Source organism: Nyctereutes procyonoides, unplaced genomic scaffold, assembly GCF_905146905.1.
Source record: "Nyctereutes procyonoides isolate TBG_1078 unplaced genomic scaffold, NYPRO_anot_genome, whole genome shotgun sequence".
Taxonomy (NCBI): domain Eukaryota; kingdom Metazoa; phylum Chordata; class Mammalia; order Carnivora; family Canidae; genus Nyctereutes; species Nyctereutes procyonoides.
The window spans coordinates 31089258-31111863 of NW_026575052.1; the positions used below are offsets into that span (position 1 = coordinate 31089258).

The 22606-nt window shown below is 44.7% G+C and overlaps 2 protein-coding genes across 6 annotated transcripts; one reads left to right on the forward strand and one right to left on the reverse strand.

The window, feature by feature from the left end:
- Positions 1 to 766: 766 nt before the first annotated feature.
- Positions 767 to 22463, reverse strand: MARVELD2 (MARVEL domain containing 2). Of its 5 annotated transcripts, XM_055331736.1 has the most exons (9): positions 22364 to 22463; positions 18447 to 18761; positions 17479 to 17581; positions 16442 to 17385; positions 13063 to 13098; positions 7062 to 7210; positions 6625 to 6796; positions 3337 to 3387; positions 767 to 2522 (listed from the first exon to the last, which is right to left on the reverse strand). In XM_055331736.1, the coding sequence occupies exons 3-9, from the start codon at positions 17564 to 17566 to the stop codon at positions 2400 to 2402; spliced, it is 1563 nt and encodes a 520-aa protein (XP_055187711.1). In that variant the 5' UTR covers positions 17567 to 17581; positions 18447 to 18761; positions 22364 to 22463; the 3' UTR covers positions 767 to 2399. The 5 variants fall into 5 exon arrangements, with proteins under 5 accessions (XP_055187711.1, XP_055187707.1, XP_055187709.1 ...); XM_055331732.1 differs by having other exon boundaries at positions 16442 to 17581; XM_055331734.1 differs by lacking the exon at positions 22364 to 22463 and adding an exon at positions 22169 to 22189 and having other exon boundaries at positions 16442 to 17581.
- Positions 20842 to 22597, forward strand: LOC129514084 (proline-rich protein 2-like). Its single transcript, XM_055332649.1, has 2 exons — positions 20842 to 20956; positions 21801 to 22597. Exons 1-2 carry the CDS (start codon positions 20842 to 20844, stop codon positions 22595 to 22597), a joined length of 912 nt encoding a protein of 303 aa, XP_055188624.1.
- Positions 22598 to 22606: the final 9 nt, after the last annotated feature.

Below are 22606 nucleotides of genomic sequence, written 5' to 3' on the forward strand. Positions count from 1 at the left end.
CCAACAAAAGCATTTGGCACCTAACTGGCAAAGGAATGCGTGAAGAATACGTACTTCTCTTCTTTCTAAGTTTTATGTATATTGACACATTCTCATATTAAGTTTAAAGTCAGGATACGTGTTAAAGTCATATGCAAGAAAGAAAAATGTACAGGGATATTATCTTTGCTTCTGGATCTTACAACGTGCTAATGGCGGCTGTTGGGTTGGGTTGTATCCTCCCCCGCAAAAAAAGTTCTAACCTCTGGCACATTAAGAATGTTACTTGGAAATAAGGTGTTTCTAGGAGTGATTAGTTAAGATGAGGTCATTGGACAGAAGGTAGGTGGGTAACCCAATATGACTGCTGTCCTTATGAGGAGACAGCCATGTGAAGACAGAGACACAGGGAAAAGGCAACATGAACGTGGAGGACTGGGGCGATAAACACACAAGTCAAGGAACGTCAAAAATTGCCAGCAAAGTAACTTCCAGAAGGTTTGAGAGGGCTTGGCCCTGCTGACACCTTGATTTCAGACTTCTGCCCCAAGAACCATGAGACAACACGCGTCTGTTGTTGTAAGCCTCTCGGCTTGCGGTACACAGTGGCCTTGGCTTTGAATTTTTGCAAATAATGGGGGAGGAAGAAATCATCACCTGAACATCATGACCTACAGGTTTCTGATGACTTTCAGTTTGTTTTCTGATAATGGGGAATATTTTCCAGAACATGCCCAGTCAACATAGGAATGCTAGAAAAACAAACAATAAAGGGTACGCAGAAAAAAACAAGTCGTCGAAATTTTAATATGCCCAGGTACTGACATGAAAAAATTTAAAAAGTTAGTGTTACAACATTAGTTTTCAAAGATTAACGCTTACAATTATAGTAGAATCAAGCTTCACAAAGTTAAACTTCTTTAACACTTCATTTCTATACGAATCTAACTCCTTAGAATTTATCAAAATGGTATTATTTCATGGTTTTGGGTTTTTTCTTTTTCCCCTTTTTAAAAAGTATTGGTGTGCTTCTTAAGTGAAATGTTAACATGCGGCCCTAACATATAAAACAGAAAGTGAAGCTGTTTCAGTTAAGGGGCTTCTAGAGGGGCCTTGCACTTTCTTAGGTGTCATCTCTCAAGACACTTAGGGCGGTAAGCTTACTCTGAGAGTCGCGGCATTAAAATATCAACAATAAACACTAAATGAGATTTCAGTGATAAAGAAAAACTAGGAAGTCCATTCAATATCCAACACTTCTTAGGCCTCTGGCTTTTCCAACTGCTTCTCTTTGGTTTCATTGCTTTAGAAAATTCTTTAAACAGTAATTGTTCAGAGGGCAGCTATGTTATACTTTTGTGCCTAGGAATCTGTCCGCAAGGTAGATGCCGCCGAATAGGATCCATTAACAATGACGCTTTAAAAACATTTTTTAAGGTAGTCCGTTGTTCATACTAATAGAAACAAAACACTTCTTGCGGATAAAGCGTCGCAGCCAAGATAATGCTTGGGAAGGTGAAGCATTACATCAAAAGGACATTCTAAGTAAATGTAGGATCACGGAGTCTCAGCCAACAGGGGCAGGAGAGGCAACAGTGGTCACACAATCCCTGTCCTGGACGTGGACAGGAACGGCCAGGCTGACCTCAGTGGGCCCAGGACCACAGGGAAGCATCCACCTCTGGCGACAGGTGATAAGAGTTATCGATCGCAGAAAAAGAAATCCATGAGACACATGGGCCTCCTGGGTAGCTGCTGGAGCTTGCTCATTAAGAACCCTTCCTTGGCAGTTTGTTCAAGTGACGATCGCTTCTGCAGTCTGCACCCTCTGATGGACTGTGTAAAACGTACTGGGGTCTCCGCTCAGTGCTTTCCAGACAGGACTCATTTCACCCTCAGAACAACCCTCTCCAAGGTAGGCACTCCTCTTAGGTCCATTTTTACAGAGAATAGGCACAGAGAGAGATGAGGTAACTTGCCTGAGATCATAAGACTTGAAAATGTTGATCTCGGATTCAAAGCCCTTTCAAGAGAAGGCAGGATACCTTGGCTTGGAAGAGAAATGTGTTCTAGAGAAATCCCAGGAGCCTGCCCAAGTTAAAGATGAAAAAAAGCAGCACCAGAAGTGACACGCTGTGTGCTCATCATGCTGTGAGGATGTGATCTCTAAACAACTTTTAATAGGATAGATATAAAACGTACACAGACGTAGCATTTCTTCCATCCTGAGTAAAGGCCCTCGGTAAATACGAATTTGTTTTGAAATGTCTGAAGTGAAATTGTACAAACATGGCATGATATACCAGCTAAATCAACTAGAAGCCAATGCAGGAAGCACTTGCTTCTCAGCACAGACTGGCACGAAAAGGACAGTAAATAAATATTAAGCTTAATATTAAAAAAGTGGTTTCAAATAAGGTTTAAGAATAACCTTGTACATTCCAATTCATTACTTTATCATATTCTTGGATTCTTTGCTTTATGTGAGAAAGTTTATTCTTCAGATAATCACAGCGTTCTTTTTTTTCCAGAAACGTGGGATCCTGGAAAAGAAACATTATTTTAGCCTCCTGTTTCCTCAGTGAAGAACCTAGAAAATGTAGATTATCATCCAGAAACTGACCCTTCATAGCAGATTTTCTACAACAGGTTTGAAAATCTTCCTAATAACAGTTATGCTCTCTGCATTGTTAAAGTAGATTTTATTTTTTAGAAAACTTTTAGTTTCACAGCAAAGTTGAGTAGGAAATACAGAGAGCTGAGACAACCTTAACCTTCAGTACTTTAAAATATATTAAAAGCAAATAATACATATGGAAAAGATGAATAAAAGCTCTCTCCAGCCTCTACTGACCTATGCAATTAAGGATGGAGTAAAAAACATATAATAACTTAATTTTTTTTGAAGGAAGTGGCAGTGAAAAGTCCTATATTGGTGCTCCTTTCTCTAGGTTGCTAGAAACCAGGTTATAACAGAATGTGTTCAGGACAGAGAGGAGAAGAAAAGGCATTCAGGAGCCACTCCTATTCTCTAGTACGTAGCATCTGAAGAAATACTAAAAACAAACGACTTTAGCTGAAAGACTCTAAGGTTTGTCAGCTGACATCACTGTACCTGGAGAGGAACATACTTTGAAAAGAAAATGATTTTTTTTAAAGATTTTATTTACTCATTCATTAGAGATGGAGGGGGGGGGGGAAGACAACAGGCAGAGGGAGAAGCAGGCTCCATGCAGGGAGCCCGACATGGGACTTTATGGGACTTGATCCCAGGACTCCAGGATCAGGCCCTGGGCCGAAGGGAGGCACTAAACTGCTGAGCCACCCAGGGATCCCGAAGAAAATGGTTTTACTCACGTTCTTTTTTTTCTTAAACTCTTCATGGATTCTTGAAATTCTCTCATGTTCCTAAAAATAACATATTGTAGATACTTGAATTAAGACACTTGCTTTTACTCAGATTGTCTCCTAATATCTCAGCGTACACTGGGAATTAGAACAGGGAATAATTTGTATTGAAGACTATAATGAAAATATTCATGCACTAGAATTTGATGAACTGGATGACGATTAGGGGGCTTACTACCCGTCATGCGCCATGCGCTGGGGTGAACAAGAGAGAAAGGACCCGCCCGTGTGAAACCTGAACTGAATCCCAGGGCCACTGCTTGCCACTTGTCTGATGCTCGGCAAGCCTTTTATCCTAAGACTCTGTTTCCTTACTGAGGTGGAAATAATAACCCCAAGTGCTTCATAAAGTGGTGAGAAGGTTCACATATTTGAAATGGTCCTCGTACAGTCCTTGGTATGTCATAACCACATTACACACGGGGATTAAACGGTTGAGACTATTCGACTTTCAAAAATAACTAGTAAGGTTCCTTCTAAGTTTTACGGCACATATGAGATTTGTTAATGGATTGAACAGTCTATCCAAAGGGAACAGATTACTAGAGCAAGGCCCTCATTTATCCAAGGAAACTTGTGTGCTCAAGTTGTCAGACACTATAATAAATAAAATATAAAATATAATAATATAATATAATATGATAATGAGAACATTTCTCATCACCCACCCAACATTCTTTTTGCAATATATTTTAGTTCTTCAAAGCCTCCTGCGTGAGCTTCATTTGTGTTTTGATCTCGATGCCAGCATAAAGAATGACCCTGCTCATTCAGTTGTCACCTGTATGAAGAGGCCCTTAACTGGGAGTGGGCGGGCTGCCTGGGGCCAGGGGTTGCTGTGACAGAGATGCAGGCAGGTGTAAGAGTGGCAAAACTTTTCCTAGAGTCTGTCAGAGAAACTGAATTTAAGACAGCTAGGAAAAAAAAAAAAAGACAGCAAGGACCAGAGAGATGATTTTAAGCAATATTCCTATTTTATAGGCTTAGGAAAGTCATGCGGTAAACTTTTCAAGGGCACACAACCAGGTTTGTGAGAGAACCTGTGCCTCCACACCAGCCCGCTGCGCTGAACACCTTCCTGAGGCCCTGTTAGGAAATGAATGGGCCTTGCCAGCTGCAGCAGATGCCTGATGAGAAGTTCGCTTTCGTGATACAGTCACTATCTCCACTTTAGAGACGGACGTGAGGAGACTCTGAGACTCGCTGTGGCCTTACGTACTTTTGGCTACTTACGTACTTACCATGCTGTGTGCAAACCAGAGGAAACGACGGTTGATGACGCTGTACCAAAATATCGTGGGAGGACCCAGTCTCAGCCCCTCTCTAATGGGAACCCTGCCAGTCCTCAAAGGCAGACCTGCATGCCCGAGCCCTTGTCCACTACACAGAGCCCACAAACCAGAGCCCCGTGGGCTAGGCTCAAACTACATGGCACGATTGGATCGCTCCGTGACATGTCTGTCAAGCAGCTTGCTCTCCCCAGTGTGGGCCCAACCGGTTTCCTGCAGCCTTGCTCAATCCTTCCTGCACTCCTCTGAGGGCCTATAAATTTGGGGGACCTTTTTGGACCTGTGGACCTTACTGACCCTTCAAATGGTACTAAGCAACCCTTGACCTGCAATATTTGCTGGATTTCTCCTGCTTCCTGGTACTGGCATCTCATAGACAAAACCGTTCCTTTGCTCCAAGATTGGGAAAATGCTACTAGTCTAGGTATTTTGGCTTAGAGAACTTTGTAATTTATTTATTTTTAAAAGATTTTATTTATTTATTCATGAGAATACACACACAGAGAGAGGCAGAGACACAGGCAGAGGGAGAAGCAGGCTCTATGCATGGAGCCTGACGTGGGACTCGATCCCGGGTCTCCAAGATCATGCCCTGGGCTGAAAGCGGCGCTAAACCACTGAGCCACCTGGGCTGCCCGAGAACTTTGTAATTTAAAGTGGTTTAAATGTACACTGAAGGGACGCCTGGGTGGCTCAGTGGTTGAGCGTCCGCCTTTGGCTCAGAGCGTGACCCCAGGGTCCTGGGTTCAAGTCCAGCATCAGGCTCCCCACGGGGAGCCTGCTTCTCTGCCTGTGTCTCTGCCTCTCTCTGTGTCTCTCATGAATAAATAAAATATTTCAAATAAATAAATAAATAAATAAATAAATAAATAAATAAATAAATGAATTTTATGGTATGTGAACTGTGTCTCAATAAAAAAAACGTACATCTGATAAAAAAAAAATGCCGCTGATTATCAGGGCATTCCTCATTTCAGAAATCTTAAGATGAGAAACCCTCCACCAACTCCAGAACGGGACAGAAAGGGAGGGAGCCCCTGGTTTCCTCTGCTACCATGTCGGCGACCAGTCTGGTTGGGCCCAGCAGCTCAGATCTATGATCCGTCCTCATGTACCATGTGCTCTTTGGATCTGGGGCAGTGACCACTTGGCCGTCACTTAGCCCTGGACAATGCAGAGAAGGCATGACCACTGGATGCTCCCCCCTTTGTGGATAAATCTCTCTTGACTGATCTTAGTTTAAGCGTGCCATCGGTCTCCTTGGGGACCCTGATAGACTCAGTATGTATCTAAGGCAAACTCATAGTTTACTTAAATAAGAAAATAGAGGATCCCTGGGTGGCTCAGGGGTTGAGCGTCTGCCTTTGGTCCAGGGCATGACTCCAGGGTCCTGGGTTTGAGTCCCAGATCGGGCTCCCTGCATGGAGTCTGCTTCTCTCTCATCTTGTGTCTCTGCCTCTCTCTCTCTCTGTGTCTCTTATGAATAAATAAATAAAATCTTAAAAGAAATAAAAGGAAAACAATTGTTTTATGACTATTTAAACTATTTAATAATTGAGGGTAAAGGGACGCCTGGGTAGCTCAGTGGTTTGGTGCCTGCCTTTGGCTCAGGGCGTGATCCTGGAGTCCTGGGATCAAGTCCCACATCGGGCTCCCTGCATGAGCCTGCTTCTCCCTCTGCCTGTGTCTCTGCCTCTCTCTCTGTGTGTCTCTCATGAATAAATAAAATCTTTTAAAAAATAATAATAATTGAGGGTAAAAGACAGGAAACTACATAATGTGAATCGTAATCCTGACTCGTGTGCCCCTGAGGATCTCAAATAACTTTCCTAGACAGACAGCAAAGGCACAGGGTTCATGTGGCCTCCCCCCCCCCCCCCCCACTCATGGGAAGGTCAGATTTGATCCTTCCTCTGGCGGCTCCCCCCAGGTGACTGCAGGCACTGACCTGTTGGTTTTCTGAACAACGCGGCAATCTGCTCATCACTGCATCCAGCTCATCAAACTTCCTCAGGACCGCCTGGACTTCGGCAGAGAGCTCTTTGTACTCCGAGAACTGGTCTTGGAACACAGCCTTATAGCGCTCCCGATCATCTTCTGTCTGAATCACAGGGTATTTTCTGAGTGGGGGCGAGAAAAGTTAACCAACGTTGTAACTGTTTCACTGAAAACAGGCTGAACCAGCAACAAGCTTAGCTCGCTCCTCCCTGGCCACGCAGTAGTATCTTCAGTTCAATATATTACCTCCTGGGCAACAGACAACTGTTTACATAGAAATGATTCTAAGCAGAGGGCATGGCCTTAGAGAGCAACAGGAAGATGAAACGCCCACGTGGGGGCGTTTCTCTCTTTCTACCTCAAAGAAGGGTTTGGACAGACACTCACGCCACATAGTCGGGCATCACGATGGGTTTAGGGATGTGGCCGGGAGGGATGTGCCCACTCAGGAATTCAGGTTTCATTTTTGTTGGTCTCAGTTCCTTGAAGTTAACCTCTTGGTCTCTCTGTCTGTCACCGCTGATGGCCACTTCACACTACAGTTTGGGAGAAAAAGAGGATTTATTTGTAAACAGAGGCAGAAGGAGAAGGGGAAAAAAAGACCCACGAATTTACTCTTAGACGAAAACAGTGGGGAGAAGGTGGAAGCCACGATTAGTATTTCACTTGCGAAACGCATGCTTTATGGTCACACAGCTGTTCTGAATGCCTTCGTGGCAGGTAAGGGGGACCACCTGACAGGTAAACAGGTGTGTGTGTGTCACATGCGGGTGATGAAATGTTAAATGTGGGGTCTTACGCACTTTATTTAGGATTTATACCCCCAACTAGCTATAAGAGAATACAAAACGTAGTTCAAAATTAGAAATTCAGGGGGATCCCTGGGTGGCTCAGCGGTTTAGTGCCTGCCTTTGGCCCAGGGCGTGATCCTGGAGTCCTGGGATCGAGTCCCATGTTGGGTTCCCTGCGTGGAGCCTGCTTCTCCCTCTGCCTGTGTCTCTGCCTTTCTGTCTTTCATGAATGAATAATAAAATCTTTTTTAAAAATTAGAAATTCAGGGGAAAGAGTGGAACAAGGCTCCTTAAATGGAAAGAGGGAAAAAAAGTGTCTTGGGGAACTGCATATGCACCAACCCCACAGAGTCCCCAAGTAGGTCGGAAAGGGAGGCAAGTTACACTGTTCTCACTGCCTGAGAAAGGAAAGCAAGCCAACCCGGAGGAAAGGCAGTGGAGGCCTTTCAGTTCTCCAAGAGTCCTGAACCTGTGGTGCCCTGGCTGAAGTCTCCCCGATTGCCCAACGGGAAAGTTCCTTGAGGTCTTTTTGGTAAAAAATGGTACACTCAAGGGGTGCCCATGGGGTTCAGTTGGTTAAGCATCTGCCTTTAGCTCAGGTCACGATCCCTGGATCTTGAGATGGAGCCCCTGAGTCGGCTTCTCCATCTCCCTGTGCTGCTCCCCCCTGCTTGTACGCACACGCTCTTCTCTCTCTCTCAAATAAAATTTAAAAAAAAAAAATCTGTTTTAAAAAATGGTACATTCAAAACAGGAGAAAAGGCCCACAAGATGAAAAGGCCCAGAGAGGAAGTTGTGGGCCACTGGCCTCCAAGCGCTAAAATACCGACGGACAGGAAGCAGGAGTGTCAACGCCCAGGGGAGTCCAGTCTGGAATGGGCAGGCTGATACGCATGTGCAGCTTTGGGGAAAGGCTGTTCAGGGACCCCAATGGGCAGGGCCCAGAACACCAACCACACCGGTGAGGCTGGTGGAAGCCGGGACAGGGGTTTCCATTTTACGCTGGAAGCAGTATAAGATTCAGAGAGGTTAAGTAAATTTTCTAGGGCCTCACAGCCAGGAAGTGGAAAAGCCATGATTAAAACCCAGAACTTCGGGGCTCCTGGGTGACTGGCTCGGTTGAGTATCCGCCTTCAGCTCAGGTCATGACGCTGGGAGCCTGGGATCAAGTCCGGCATCTAGCTCCCTCCTCAGCGGGGAGCCCACTTCCCCCTCCCTCTGCACCCCCCACCCCCTGCTGCCTCGTGCTCTCCCTCTCAAATAAAATAAAATCTTTAACAGTAAAATAAAATGAGGGGAGCCTCTTCTTGGCTTCAATAAATGGATTTCTATTTCAAGGCATCCCTCTTTAGCTTCTAAATATTTAACAATCCACCTGCCACACAGCTGGTGGAGGGAGCCACTAGGGAGCAAGCCAACCCTCTTGAGTTTGGCAGCAGCCCCAGGTGTCAAGCTCAGATTTCTGGGTCAAAATCATAAACTCTGCCCAGGTAAAATTTTTTTTCCCCTAGGTAAAGTTTTCCAAGCAGGAACTCTTCATCTTCCTTACTTGCCCAGCCCTGATTCTAAGATTCACTTTTTAATACAAAAAGGGAGCTTTAAGAAGTCAGATGATTTTCACTGGGACTATTTTATCTGCTTTAAATTTTTCTGTTTTTGTGCTCTTAAGATTTTCCTCCACTGTATTTGGGTGAAATATCACCGATCATCAGTTCAGAAATCCTCACTGAGGAAAAAAAAAAAAAAAGATCTGAAAGTACAGATAAGACAAAAGAATCAAAACCTCTTTAGGCTCTTCCTGGAAGGCTGCACTAGGCTCCAGCCCTGGAACGCGCCCCTCTCAAACAGTATTCCCGACTACAAACACACAGCCCCAGGTTTCACGGGACCCTTCTTTGCTTCTAGGGAAAACGAGTCTTGTCAGCAGGTATCAAGGAAACCTCTTACTGTGGGGTAAGAGAAAGTAATTAAGCACCGGGCTAAATAATGGTATGGTTATAATTACTAAGCTTTTCACATTAAAAAAAAAAAAAAAACAAACACACACGCTGAGGAGGGGGGTTGGGGGTTGGGCAAAATGGGTGAAAGTGAGTCGGGCGGTCCCCTTCCAGTGAACTTATTTAAGTCACAGGGATAAAAAGCCCAGCGTAAGGAATGTAGTCCATGTAAGAGTGTTGTGTGGGGACGGATGGCAGCTACACCCGCGGTGAGCACGGCATAAACGTCTAGAGAAGTCGAATCACCATGTTGCACGCCTGAGACTCACTTGTCACGCCTTGATTTGTCTGTCAACTTTTAGAAAGTCTTGTGAATAGGTGATAGCATAATCTGATGTCAGGGTTAGCGAGTCAGAGTGCTAGCATGAGGAAGCAGGTTTCAGATCATCCTCAGGGACTGTCTTCTAAAGTCCTTTTCAGCTGGGTATTTTCCACGCAATCAGCATTATTTTAGGACTCTCACCGGGCTGCCACGCAGCCATGACGGTCATTCCCGGCTAGGGTGGGTTCACGGGTTTCCAGGTCAGTCCCTCTGAGAGGCAGGAGTTACCGAAGGGTTAAGGCAGTAGTACTGGCAACAGGGAATGAGGGTATTGGGCCACATCTGACTGAGCCATTCCCATGATGACTCCCAACTGGGAGGAGGGCTCTCTTCATTTGGTCAACGTCACCTAGGTCTTTGTACTAATACTGGAAGGCAGCCATAGGGTAAATTAAGGAAGCTGCGCTTAAATCTCAAAGGGTTAGTATTATTAATGCTTTAAACATATGCTCTACCTTGCTTGCCAATTTTATTTGAAGTTGTTTATTAATTTAAATCGTTAAAAACTTAAAAAATTTTTGAAAAGGTAATATATACATACACCTGACATATAATTCGAAAGGCCAATAGGGTATATGATGAAAAGTTAAGTCTCCTTCTCCCCTGGCTTCCCACAGTTAGGTGGTGGCCCTCTTAAAGGCAGCTGCTTTCTTACTGTCTGTTGGTCTATCTACCTGTTATATAACAGTTTAAAAGTGAGCATCCATTTAGCTTACTCTGATTGTGAGTACCACTGAGTTACAACAAGCCTAACTGAAATGCACATCCTGACAGCAATAATATATAAATATCAAAAATTAACACACAAGGGAATCAGGAAGTTAAAACAAAGTACAATAAGATCAAAGAAAAAGCCACAGGCACATAGTAATACCACTGGAACCATAGGAACAATATGCATAGTGCATTGGTGTGGAGCTCTAGGTCCATATTGCCTTGGGATAGAGGAAGTCCTCAGTCTTCTGTAGACCACCCGAGCCCAGCCTCATTTATCCCATCCCTGGTTAGTCAAGGCTGCTCAAGTATCATGATTTCCAAAGATTTATGGATCTCAGCAAGGCTCCACTGCAAACTGCAATTCAGATAACCTAAGTGTCAGAAGTAATTTAAGGCAACTGACCCATTAAAAACTCTGGCTAATTACAGTTCCCAAAAGGGACACCTGGGTGGCTCAGTGGTTGAGCGTCTGCCTTCGGCTCAGGGCATGATCCTAGGGTCCTGGGATCGAGTCCCGCATCGGGCTCCCTGCATGAGACTGCTTCTCACTCTGCCTGTGTCTCTGCCTTTCTCTCTCTCTCTGTGTGTCTCTCATGAATAAATAAATAAATCTTTTAAACAAAATTACAGTTCCCAAAAGATGCTCTGACAATGAAAAATTCTGAGTTTGAGACGTTATCATCAATAAATTGATTTCCCCAGGAAATAGCAGGGAACATAAATCTTTTTTTTTTTTTTTTTTTTTGAGAAACAAGTTTAGTTTTGTAGTTCTTGCTTACTCTCTATTCCACACATACACAGACACTTTGTCTATGGTTTTCTTTTCCACTAGATTTGTAAAAACTCCCAGGAAATGGAGATGATGCACCACATAGTATTCATATCACTAGCCCACCATCTAATTGGGACATAGCTTGTTCAAGGAATGAATGTCGACACGGATGTATTCACCACAATCCCTTGGACAAAGTGTCATCTGTCCACTCCAGAAATCCCTCACTTTACTGTGAACCAAACATTTTCATATAGTATTTGTGCTAGAGAATAAAGTTGAAAAAAAAAACCCACCTATAAAAGGTATTTTCAAAATGTATGCACTTAAAGAACTTTATAAACAGGCAATCCAGGGATGCCTGGGTGGCTCAGCAGTTGGGTGTCTGCCTTTGGCTCAGGGCATGACCCCCAGGGTCCTGGGATCGAGTCCCACATCGGGCTCCCTGCAGGGAGCCTGCTTCTCCCTCTGCCTGTGTCTCTGCCCCTCTGTGTGCCTCTCATGAATAAATAAATAAAATCTTAAAAAAAAAAAGAACAAAAAACGAGCAATTCAATAAAAAAAATGGACTGGATACAAAAAAGTTAACAGGGAAGGAAAAGCAACATAATACATGAAAAATGCTCAATCTCACTCCTTATAAGAAAAATGCACATTAGAACTACCTTAGATATTATCGTTTTTCACCTATGAGGCAACCTGGCAGTCAAAACAAGCGTACACATTCATACAATGCAATACTATTTAGCTATAAAAGGAGAATCCAGTTCTTTATGTACCAGTAAGGAAACAGCTTAGAAACATACTGTTACGAAAGAAAATATAAGGGGCATATCCATGTGTATGAGGTACTAGCATCTGTGTGTGCATGCATATATTTACACGTATGAGTAATATGAACGTACATCTGAAAGGAACCACAAGGCCCTGATGACACCAGTTCCTTCCAGTTGGGAGAGCTGTAAAGCTGAGGAACTGGCATGAGAGAAGACTTCGGACTAGAGACCCTTTGAATTCTAAACCAAGTAAACGCACTCCCTTTCCAAAGAAAAAGTTCCAAAGGCTGGATTCTCAACCTCTTGCTTAGAAATAACGCCCAATATTTTAAAAAATGGACTTTTCAATGAGGTGAAATTTTGATTAAGATATATTAGGCATTTACATATACGTAAATAATTGTAACGACAGCATCTCATGTAATCCTCTCAACAGACATGTGAGGTAGGGATTTATTGCTATTATTCTGACTTGACAAGAAATCAAGGCAAGGAAAGTGAGATACCTTGACCACTGCTGCGCTGTTAGTCAATTCTGGAATAGGAATTTTCTTCCTGCCACAACAGAATTTGGCATCATCTGGAAGTGAGGTGAGAAGGACGGCAAAGGACGGCAAAGGACAGCAAAGGACAGCAAAGAACAGCAAAGAACTTTTAAAAAGGCTATGGAAAGTTCGAGAGAATCAGTTCTTCAGTTAAAAAAAAATTAAGTATTAAATATAAAGAGAGCCAATTGCTCATGTGCATAATTTTTTTAACCCAGAGAATGAAAAGAAGCTACAAGAAGTATAAGAACTTACGGTCTTGCCCAATATACATTGTGTTTATGTCTAATTTGATCCTTTCACAATGAGAAAAAAAAGCTCAAAGTTGAACTCAACGTTCAGTTCGAGACTCAGTGTAATAGATTCGCTTTCAGAGACACAGTGAGGATCTGCTCCACAGGTCAACAGACGGGGGAGAAAGTATTTAGCAAATCTAGACATCAAATACAATGCGATCCTTATTCTTACCATTTTCCTTTTTGATGGCAATGATGGTTCACTTACCTAGAATTAAAAAAAAAAAAAGTTAAAATGATTTTTTCAGAGGGTATGGGGCTGGTTGGAAATATTTTCATCCATTTGCATTTAAAGCCCAGTTGCCATTTCACAGACGTTGCTTCTCTACTTGACAGATGCTACTCCTCCGGATCCTGGTGTCGTCTGAAGGGCTACCAGACGTGGAGGGTGGGGTTTCACTCTAACTCCCTGCCAGGCGGGAACACACAACACAGCTGGAATCACACACAGGACAGGGACTAACAGGCAAATCGCGTTGAATCAGCTGGAGGCCTCATTTATTCTTGGCTCCTATTACCTCGTGTAATTAGTTTGAAACAGTCATAGTCATAAAGTTAATAGGGGAAAAAAACCCTACAGGCCGTTATAAGTTCTCACTTTTAAGAAGTCACAGCAACACAGAGACTGGCACAAGCTCCCACGTGAGAGGTAACTCAAGTCTTTTTTTTTTTTTTTAAGATTTTATTTATTTATTCATGAGAGACGCAGAGAGAAAGAGAGGCAGAAACAGGCAGAGGGAGAAGCAGCCTCCATGCAGGGAGCCTGATGTGGGACTCGATCCTGGAACCCCGGGGTTACGCCCTGAACCAAAGGCTCAACCACTGAGCACCCCCAGGCGTCCCAAAATTTTAAATTCTTTATTTTGTGTATGCAGAGGTGAATTTAAGAAATAGGCTTAATGTGCTGCGATGAATTTTTAGAAATAACTTGATTCTATGTGGAGTTCTACTGGGATTAATATATTTTGGGACGAGAGAGCATGGATCACGTTGAAACAATGTTGAGGGGGATCCCTGGGTGGCGCTGAGGTTTGGTGCCTGCCTTTGGCCCAGGGCGCGATCCTGGAGACCCGGGATCGAGTCCCACATCGGGCTCCTGGTGCATGGAGCCTGCTTCTCCCTCTGCCTGTGTCTCTGCCTCTCTCTTTCTCTCTCTGTGACTATCATAAATAAATAAATAAAAATTAAAAAAAAAATTGAAACAATGTTGAGGTTCTTCCTATAACACTTTAAAGTATCTTTCATACAACCAGGAAAGTTTTTCGTTGTTATGCATAAGATTCATGCAAAAGATTAGACACAAAATGTATAGGTCAGTGAGTAAATAAATAGGTTACTGAGTGAATATAGACAGGATTTCATTTTTATCTACAGGTTTGCCTATATATATATATATATATAATTTATAATTACACAGTATCTAGGAAATCTTTGAAAAGCACAAAAAGAAAAACGCACACAATATATTGACTTAAAATTAAGAAAAAATTAATAAGATATTTTTGGTAATATAGAAATTTCTGATACAGGGGCCCCTAGGTGGCTCACTGGTTAAGCACATCTGCCTTTGCCTCAGGGTGTGATCCTGGGGTCCTGGGGTCGAATCCCTCATCAGGCTCCCTGCAGGGAGCCTGCTTTTCCCTCTGCCAGTGTCTCTGCCTCTCTCTGTGTCTCCATGAATAAATAAAATCTTAAAAAAAAAAAAAAAAGAAAGAAATTACTGCTACACACTTCTCCTTAGAAGAAAACAAAACATTAACTTATTTCAGGGTATAATGAAGCTAAAAGAACACACTCTTAACATTTTTGCTACTCTTCAAATAAAATAATTTTATTATATGTGCTGCTGACGCAAGCACTCAAATAATTTTAAATATGGCTTTTGTAGAATCTGATCCTCCAGGTATTATTATTATTACTATTATTATTACTAATTATTATTATTTCTCCTATTTAATTAGTTAAATCCAGAAATAAAAACAAGTGCCAGGCTCCCATTCTAATTTGGGTACACTCATCTCCCCCCAACCCCCAAATAAGAATAAAACATCCAAATGCCTGGGCAAGTGTTCACAGTGCATGTTCACTGCAACTCAGCCTCTCAACACTTAAAAAAAAAAGAAAAGGGGATCCCTGGGTGGCTCAGCGGTTTGGCGCCTGCCTTTGGTGCGGGGCACGATCCTGGAGTCCCGGGATCGAGTCCCATGTTGGCTCCCTGCGTGGAGCCTCCTTCTCCCTCAGTCTGTGTGTCTCTGCCTCTCTCTCTCTCTCTCTATCATGAATGGATAAATAAAATCTTAAAAAAAAAAAGAAAAAGAAAAAAGTGGATCCCTGTATTCTTAATTTTAGTCACCGAAAGAGCGGCACTCATCGTAACCTGTAAATGAACACTTTCCTCCGATAACTGAAAAGGTTTTCTTTTTAAATTTATTTTTAATTAACCTTTGCTGCACTCAAGCATCCACGCTGTCCTCAACCTTTTGCTTCCACGTGGACATGTTTACTGTACTGAAAACGGTATTATTCTCCGATGCAGAAATCGGGTAGCCGTGTTGCTCCCCTTGGGCATCACGGCGGCAACGGTGCAGCCAATGAACCATAGATCAGATTACACATCTGGGACCTGCCTGGGGTGTCGACGACAAGTGACATGGCAGTGGCATGGGCCATCCCACGGAAAGCAGGTTGGATACGGGGAGCTAGGAGTTTCGAATTTCAGATCGTATAAAATAAAAATTAAAATAAAAATTAAAATTTAAAAAAAAAAAGAAAGAAAAATGAGTGGATCCCTGGATGGCTCAGCAGTTTGGCGCCTACCTTTGGCCCAGGGCGTGATCCTGGAGACCCGGAATCGAGTCCCATGTTGGGCTCACTGCGTGGAGCCTGCTTCTCCCTCTGCCTGTGTCTCTGCCTCTCTCTCTGTATCTCTCATGAATAAATAAATAAAATCTTTAAAAAAATTAAAAATGATAAAATAAAGTAACAAATAAAGTAAAATAAAACAAATAAAATAAAGTAAAATAAAACAAATGAAATAAAGGAAAATAAAATAAATGGAATAAAGTAAAATACATAAAATAAAACAAATAAAATAAAGTAAAATAAAGCAAATGAAATAAATCAAATAAAGTAAAATAAAGCAAATAAAATGAAGTAAAATAAAGTAAAATAAAACAAATAAATGTAATAAAGTAAAATAAAAGTAAACTAAAACAAAATAAAAGTAAAGTAAAATAAAGCAAATAAAAGTAAAATAAAGCAAATAAAATAAATAAAAGTAAAATAAAGCAAATAAAATAAAATAAAGTAAAACATAAAATAAATGAAATAAAGTAAAATAAAATAAAGTAAAATAAAATAAAATTAAAATAAAACAAAGTAAAATAAAAATAAATAAATAAAATAAAATAAATAAATGAAACAAAATAACACAAGGGCTTTTATAAACACCTTTGCTTTGAGGACGAGGCGTTTTGCGGGAACGGCCCACCGGGCAGGGGCAGGGGCAGGGGCAGGGGCAGCGGCCGCAGCAAAGGGCCCGCAGGTCTCACCTCCCGCGGCTCCAGGTACTGCCTGTGCCTCCGGGCCGCCTCGTGCCTCCACAGCTTCAGGCAAACCAAGGCTCCGATGAGGTAGACGATGGTGATGCCGAAGAGGAAGATGAGGGCAGCGACCTGGCCCCCCTCGACCCGGCAGAGCAGCGCGTTCATGGGCGTGTTGAACAGCGGGTAGGAGCACAGGCCCCCGCGGTTGGTGTCGTTGACGTACACGATGGCCGCGGCCATGTACAGGATAAACAGGGCGACGTTAAGGGCGAACTCCGTGAGGGGCCACCAGCTGGAGTCCAGGAGGATGGCCCGGTAGTAGGTGGTCATGCCGAGCACCAGCACGCCGACCGTGCTGACCCAGGCCAGGCCGGCGACCACGAGCACGAAGGGCGTCCTGGGGCCCCCGTAGTAGTAGCCGCCGCCCAGGCCGCCCGCGCCGCCCAGGCCGTAGGGCTGCCCGTAGCCGACCAGGTTGTACCACTCGCTGTCCTTGTACAGGTAGGCCGTGACGCAGGCGAACACGCCGGCGCCCAGCAGCAGCTCCAGCACGCCCAGCACGCGCAGCAGGCCGGCCCACGACTTCATGAAGGAGTACCTCAGCCGCAAGTCCTCCTCCCTCTCGCTGCCCGAGCGCGCGCGGCCGCCCGGCCAACCGCAGGCGTCGGGGGCCCAGGCGGCCTCGGCGTCGCCGGCGTCTCCGTGGGACGCCCCGCGAGGGCCCGGCGGGGAGGGGGAGCCGCGGCCGGGCCGCCGGGCGGGCCTGGCAGGAGAGGCCGGCGGGGAGCACTCCACTCCGTCCGAGATGTACCTGACGTCAGACCCCGCCCTGCCCCACCGCGGGGCCGCCTTCCCTCTGAAGAAGTTCTTCCAGGACTCCGGGACGAAGCGCCTCACGGGCTTGAGATCCGGGGCGATGGCCGGCTCCTCCGTGTCACTTGAGTAGAAGTCTGGGCCGAAGGGCGGCTGTAACGGGAGAGGGGGCGGCGGCAAGGGATCGGCGCTCACCGCCAGCTCACTGTCGCCGAGCGTCCGCAGGGTACCTGTGGGGCCGTCGCCGGACGGGGACTCCCTTGGGACGCCATCGTAGTGCCTGTCCCGACTCCTGGACCTTCCATCATCCGATGACATTGGTGACCTTTACACCTGTGGCCGAGATTAAAGTCATCGCTCATGCCCAGCGAGTCATTCTTTCAGGTAGGCTTGGTTTTATTCACTTTTTTTTTTAAAGATTTTATTTATTTATTCACAAGAGATACACAGAGAGAGAGAGATTGACAGAAAGGCAGAGACACAGGCAGAGGGAGAAGCAGGCTCCATGCAGGGAGCCGGAGGTGGGACTCGATCCTGGGACCCTGGGGTCACCACCTGGACCAAAGGTGGCACTAAACCGCTGAGCCCCCCAGGGATCCCCTTGATTTTATTCACTTAATGGCAGACGACCATATTTAGGGAACCAGTATGATCATGTCTGATTGTCAAGACATGTAAAAATGAGAACATAAACTATTTAAAACATACCTCACATACGAGCCAGGGATATCATCATTGTTCTCTATGATTTTAAGGGCAGTCAAAATTAAGATCTTAGTTCTGTTTTTTTTTTTAAGATTTTATTTATTCATGAGAGACATAGAGAGAGAGAGAGAGAGAGAGAGAGAGGCAGAGACACAGGCAGTGAGAGAAGCAGGCTCCATGCAGAGAGCCTGATGTGGGACTCAATCCCTGGTCTCCAGGATCACACCCGGGGCTGAAGGCAGGCACTAAACTGCTGAGCCACCCAGGGATCCCCAAGATCTTAGTTCTGAGTGAAAACATTGATAAGTCTAATTTACCTGTGAGCCCTATGAACAACAAAGGGCAGAAACCATACAAGAAGCTGAATTTTAATAATGCAGGATCCCAAGACACCCCCAAGCAGAATCCTTTCCCGAAACATCGAAATCAAAATATTTAATAGTTGAGCATACCAGAGTCTGATGGGTCAGCAAATACTCTTCATTCTCCTCACCTCAAATCCTGCTCTGGAATGGCCTGGGAGACGCGGTCCGTTACACACAGGGATTGAAGCCCTTTTTTCTGAAGTCAGGAAAGTCCGTTTAGGGGAGTTGCGGCTTCCCCTCTAAAATATGAATACTTGATACTAGATTTAAAAAACTGAATTGTGAGAGGGGGAAAAAAATCACTGAAGGTCAAGATTCCATAAAAGTACAACGCAGAGCCACCATGTAAGTCACATGTGGAAATCTTTATAGAGCAGTCACCCAAAGGCACCTTGTTGCTGCACGGCGACACTCAAAAGTATCTCCGAGGGGCTTTGATATACCTAAAAAATAAAGCAGAGACGGGATGAGCACTGGGTGTTATGCTATATGTTGGCAAATCGAACTCCAGTAAAAAAAATATATATATATTTTTAATATATATATATTTTAAATATATATATATTTTAATTTAATAATTTAATATATATATTAAATATATATATTTAATATATATATTTTAATATATATAATATATTTTTAATATATATATATTTTAATTTATTTTTAATATAATTATATATATATTATATATATAATTATATATAATATATATATTTTTAATATATATAATATATTCTTAAAATATATATATTTTAATATATTTTTAATATATATAATATATTTTAATATATATATTAATTTAATAATTTAATATATATATTTTAATATATATATTAATTTAATAATTTAATATATATTAAATATATATTTAATATATATATATTTAATATATATTAAATATATATACTTAATATATATATTTAATATATATATATTTAATATATATAATTTAATAGTTTAATATATATATTTTTAATATATATATATTTTAAATATATATAAATATATATATATTTTTTTCCAGTAAAAAAAATGTATATATATATATAGGGATCCCTGGGTGGCGCAGCGGTTTGGCGCCTGCCTTTGGCCCAGGGCGTGATCCTGGAGACCCGGGATCGAATCCCACGTCGGGCTCCCGGTGCATGGAGCCTGCTTCTCCCTCTGCCTATGTCTCTGCCTCTCTCTCTCTCTCTGTGACTATCATAAATAAATAAAAATTTTAAAAAAATACAAAAAACCCCCACAACATATTGTTTTTCAAAAAAATTTAAAAAGTGCTTTAAGCAAGGGATCCCTGGGTGGCGCAGCGGTTTGGCGCCTGCCTTTGGCCCAGGGCGCGATCCTGGAGACCCGGGATCGAATCCCACATTGGGCTCCCGGTGCATGGAGCCTGCTTCTCCCTCTGCCTGTGTCTCTGCCTCTCTCTCTCTGTGTGTGACTATCATAAATAAAATAAAAATTAAAAAAAAATACTTGCTACCAATGTTTTTTAAAAAAAAGTGCTTTAAGCAATAAAAAATAAAAAATAAAGCAGAGAAAAAGCACTTTTCCTACACCTGTTGATGTCCTTCACAAAACCAGCCACTTTCTGTCAACAAAAAGAAGGACACTCTTCCCTAATGTAACTATGAGGTTTAAGGCACAGTGAATTTCTCCCTCACGTTGCTTAGAAGCGAGCACTTACTGAAAACGCACCGGGCATGTAGCACTGTACTTGGCACTATGAAGGTCTCAAAGTTTAACTGGAGCATCTCACCTTTGTGGTGTTGAACCGCTTAGAAATTCCTAAGGCTTTGGTTTTTTGTTTGTTTGCTTTTTTTTTTTTAACAGAGAGAGAGCAGAAGGAGAGGGAGGGGGAGAGAGAGAATCTTAAGCAGGCTCCACCCCCGATGTGGGGCTCGATCTCACGACTCTGAGATCATGACCAGCTCGAGTGCCCCACTAAGGCTTTGTTTCACTTTGTAAGATGGGAACCTATCACTCAATGAATATTTACAAACACCTGCCATTACACCAGACGTCCTAAAAGTGCATCCGTGAACAAAATCAACGGAAATTCCTGCACTCATGGGACTTAACTCAATGGGGGATGAGGGGAGGATTCCAGATAACAGATAAGGGAAGTGAAATACACTGGACGGTAAGGAACAAAGTTAAGAATGCTGATTAAGAAAAGCACTTTGCCGGCAGGGTTTATACAATTTTATTTTATTTTTTTTAACTAAAGTTTTTTTTTAAATATTTTTTTTAATTTTCATTTATTTTATGATAGTCACACAGAGAGAGAGAGAGAGAGAGAGAGAGAGAGAGAGAGAGGCAGAGACACAGGGAGAGGGAGAAGCAGGCTCCATGCACCGGGAGCCTGACGCGGGACTCGATCCCGGGTCTCCAGGATCGCGTCCTGGGCCAAAGGCAGACGCCAAACTGCTGCGCCACCCAGGGATCCCTGCTGCGCCACCCAGGGATCCCTATACAATTTTAAATAGAATGACCTGGGACATCTTCATAGAGAACGTGATGTCTGAATGTAGAAATGAAGGGGGGAAGGAGGAGGCCAGGCAGGCATCAGGGGAAGTGATCCAGGCAGATGGAAAAGCTAGTGCAAACGCCTTGCAGCAGGAGTGCCTGGCAAGTTCAAGACCTATGAAGCCCTGCAGGCCAGGGGGAGAACAGAGAGAGAGAGGGTAACTGGCAGAATTAAGTCCACCTGAATTATTAGGGCCTCGAAAACAAATGGGAAGGGTTTTGGCTTTTGCTGGGAGTGAGAGGAGAAGTCAACAGAGCGTTCTGAGTAGAGCAGTGACACGATGTGACGTGTTTTAGCAGGATCAGTCTGGATGCTATGTCCACAGCATACTCCGGGAGGCAAGGGGCCAAGAGGCTTGACTTGATCCAGTGGACCATGGTGGTAGCAATGGAGATAGAAAGAATTCAGGGCTTTTTTTAACGCAGGGGATTAGAAAGGTTTAATTATAGAAAATTTCAATCAGGGGATCCCTGGGTGGCGCAGCGGTTTGGCGCTTGCCTTTGGCCCAGGGCGTGATCCTGGAGACCCGGGATCGAATCCCACATCAGGCTCCCGGTGCATGGAGTCTGCTTCTTCCTCTGCCTGTGTCTCTGCCTCTCTCTCTGTATGACTATCAAAAATAGATAAATAATTGAAATACGGTTTGCTATGAAAAGTCGAACCAAAAACACAGAAGTAAGGTGAGCAAGTCTTACAGACGTCAACCTGTTTGACGCACATGTGTCTAAAGGAGATCCCATAGCTTACTTCCCCACACCAGTAAAAAAAAAAAAAAAAAAAAAAGAGTGCCCCGGGCTCTAATGGATTCACCTTATCTTCACCTGTGCAGAGTGGCGCATCTGGATTAGAACACCTTATGGAGGTTTAAGGGAGAAAAATGATTTTTAAATAAAAAGCAGAAAGTCAATGTGAAGAATCATGGAATAACAAAAGACGTGCTCTTCGACAGGGCGGCCACCCCGCCCTCACCGCGGCCGTCAGGGCGGGCACCGGAGACCGGGCTGCCCTCCTCGGGGCCGCCGGGCTCGGAGCGGGAGGCCGCACGGACCCAGGGGCGGGTTAGCGCGCCGTGAGGCTCCGCAGGGCCCAGGGCAGCGGGAGGCCCCGGGGGTGCTCACGGCCCAGGCGCGAGCGGCAGGACCCTGGGGTCCGCGCGTCCCACACACCAGCCCCTTTGCAGAGCCGACGGGACGCCCCAAAGCGAACCGAACTGAGTCGGCGCGCAGGCCGGGATTCCAGGACCCAGCGCCGGGATCTCCGCCCCGTGCACCTGCCCGCGGCGCACCTGCCCCCGCGCCGGCGCCCCCCCCCACGCACCTGCCCCCGCGCGGGGCTCCCCCACCCCCGCCCGCGTTCCTCGGCGAAGGCGGGCTGCTGGAGCACCTGCGCGCGGGCCCCGCTCCCCCGGGCCTCCTCTCCGACCGCGGGGCGGAGGGGCGAGCGCCGCGGGCCTCCGGTCCCCACCCGCGCACCTGCGGGGGCCGCCGGGCCCCTCCCCCCGGGCCCACTCACCTGCGCGGCCGCCGGGAGGAGCGCGCACGCCGCCCGCCGCACGGAAACCGGGCTTCGCTCCCGGGGCGGGGCCGAGGCCAGGGCGCCCCGCCCGGCTTTGTCAGCCGGACTCCCGCTCGCTCGCGCCCGGAGGGGCGGGCCCGCCCCGCACCTCGCAGCGGCGGCGCCGGGCCCAGCTCCGCCCGCCGGGGCGCCGCCCACGCACCCCGGAAAGGCCCCGACAGGTGGGCCTAACCCTGCCGG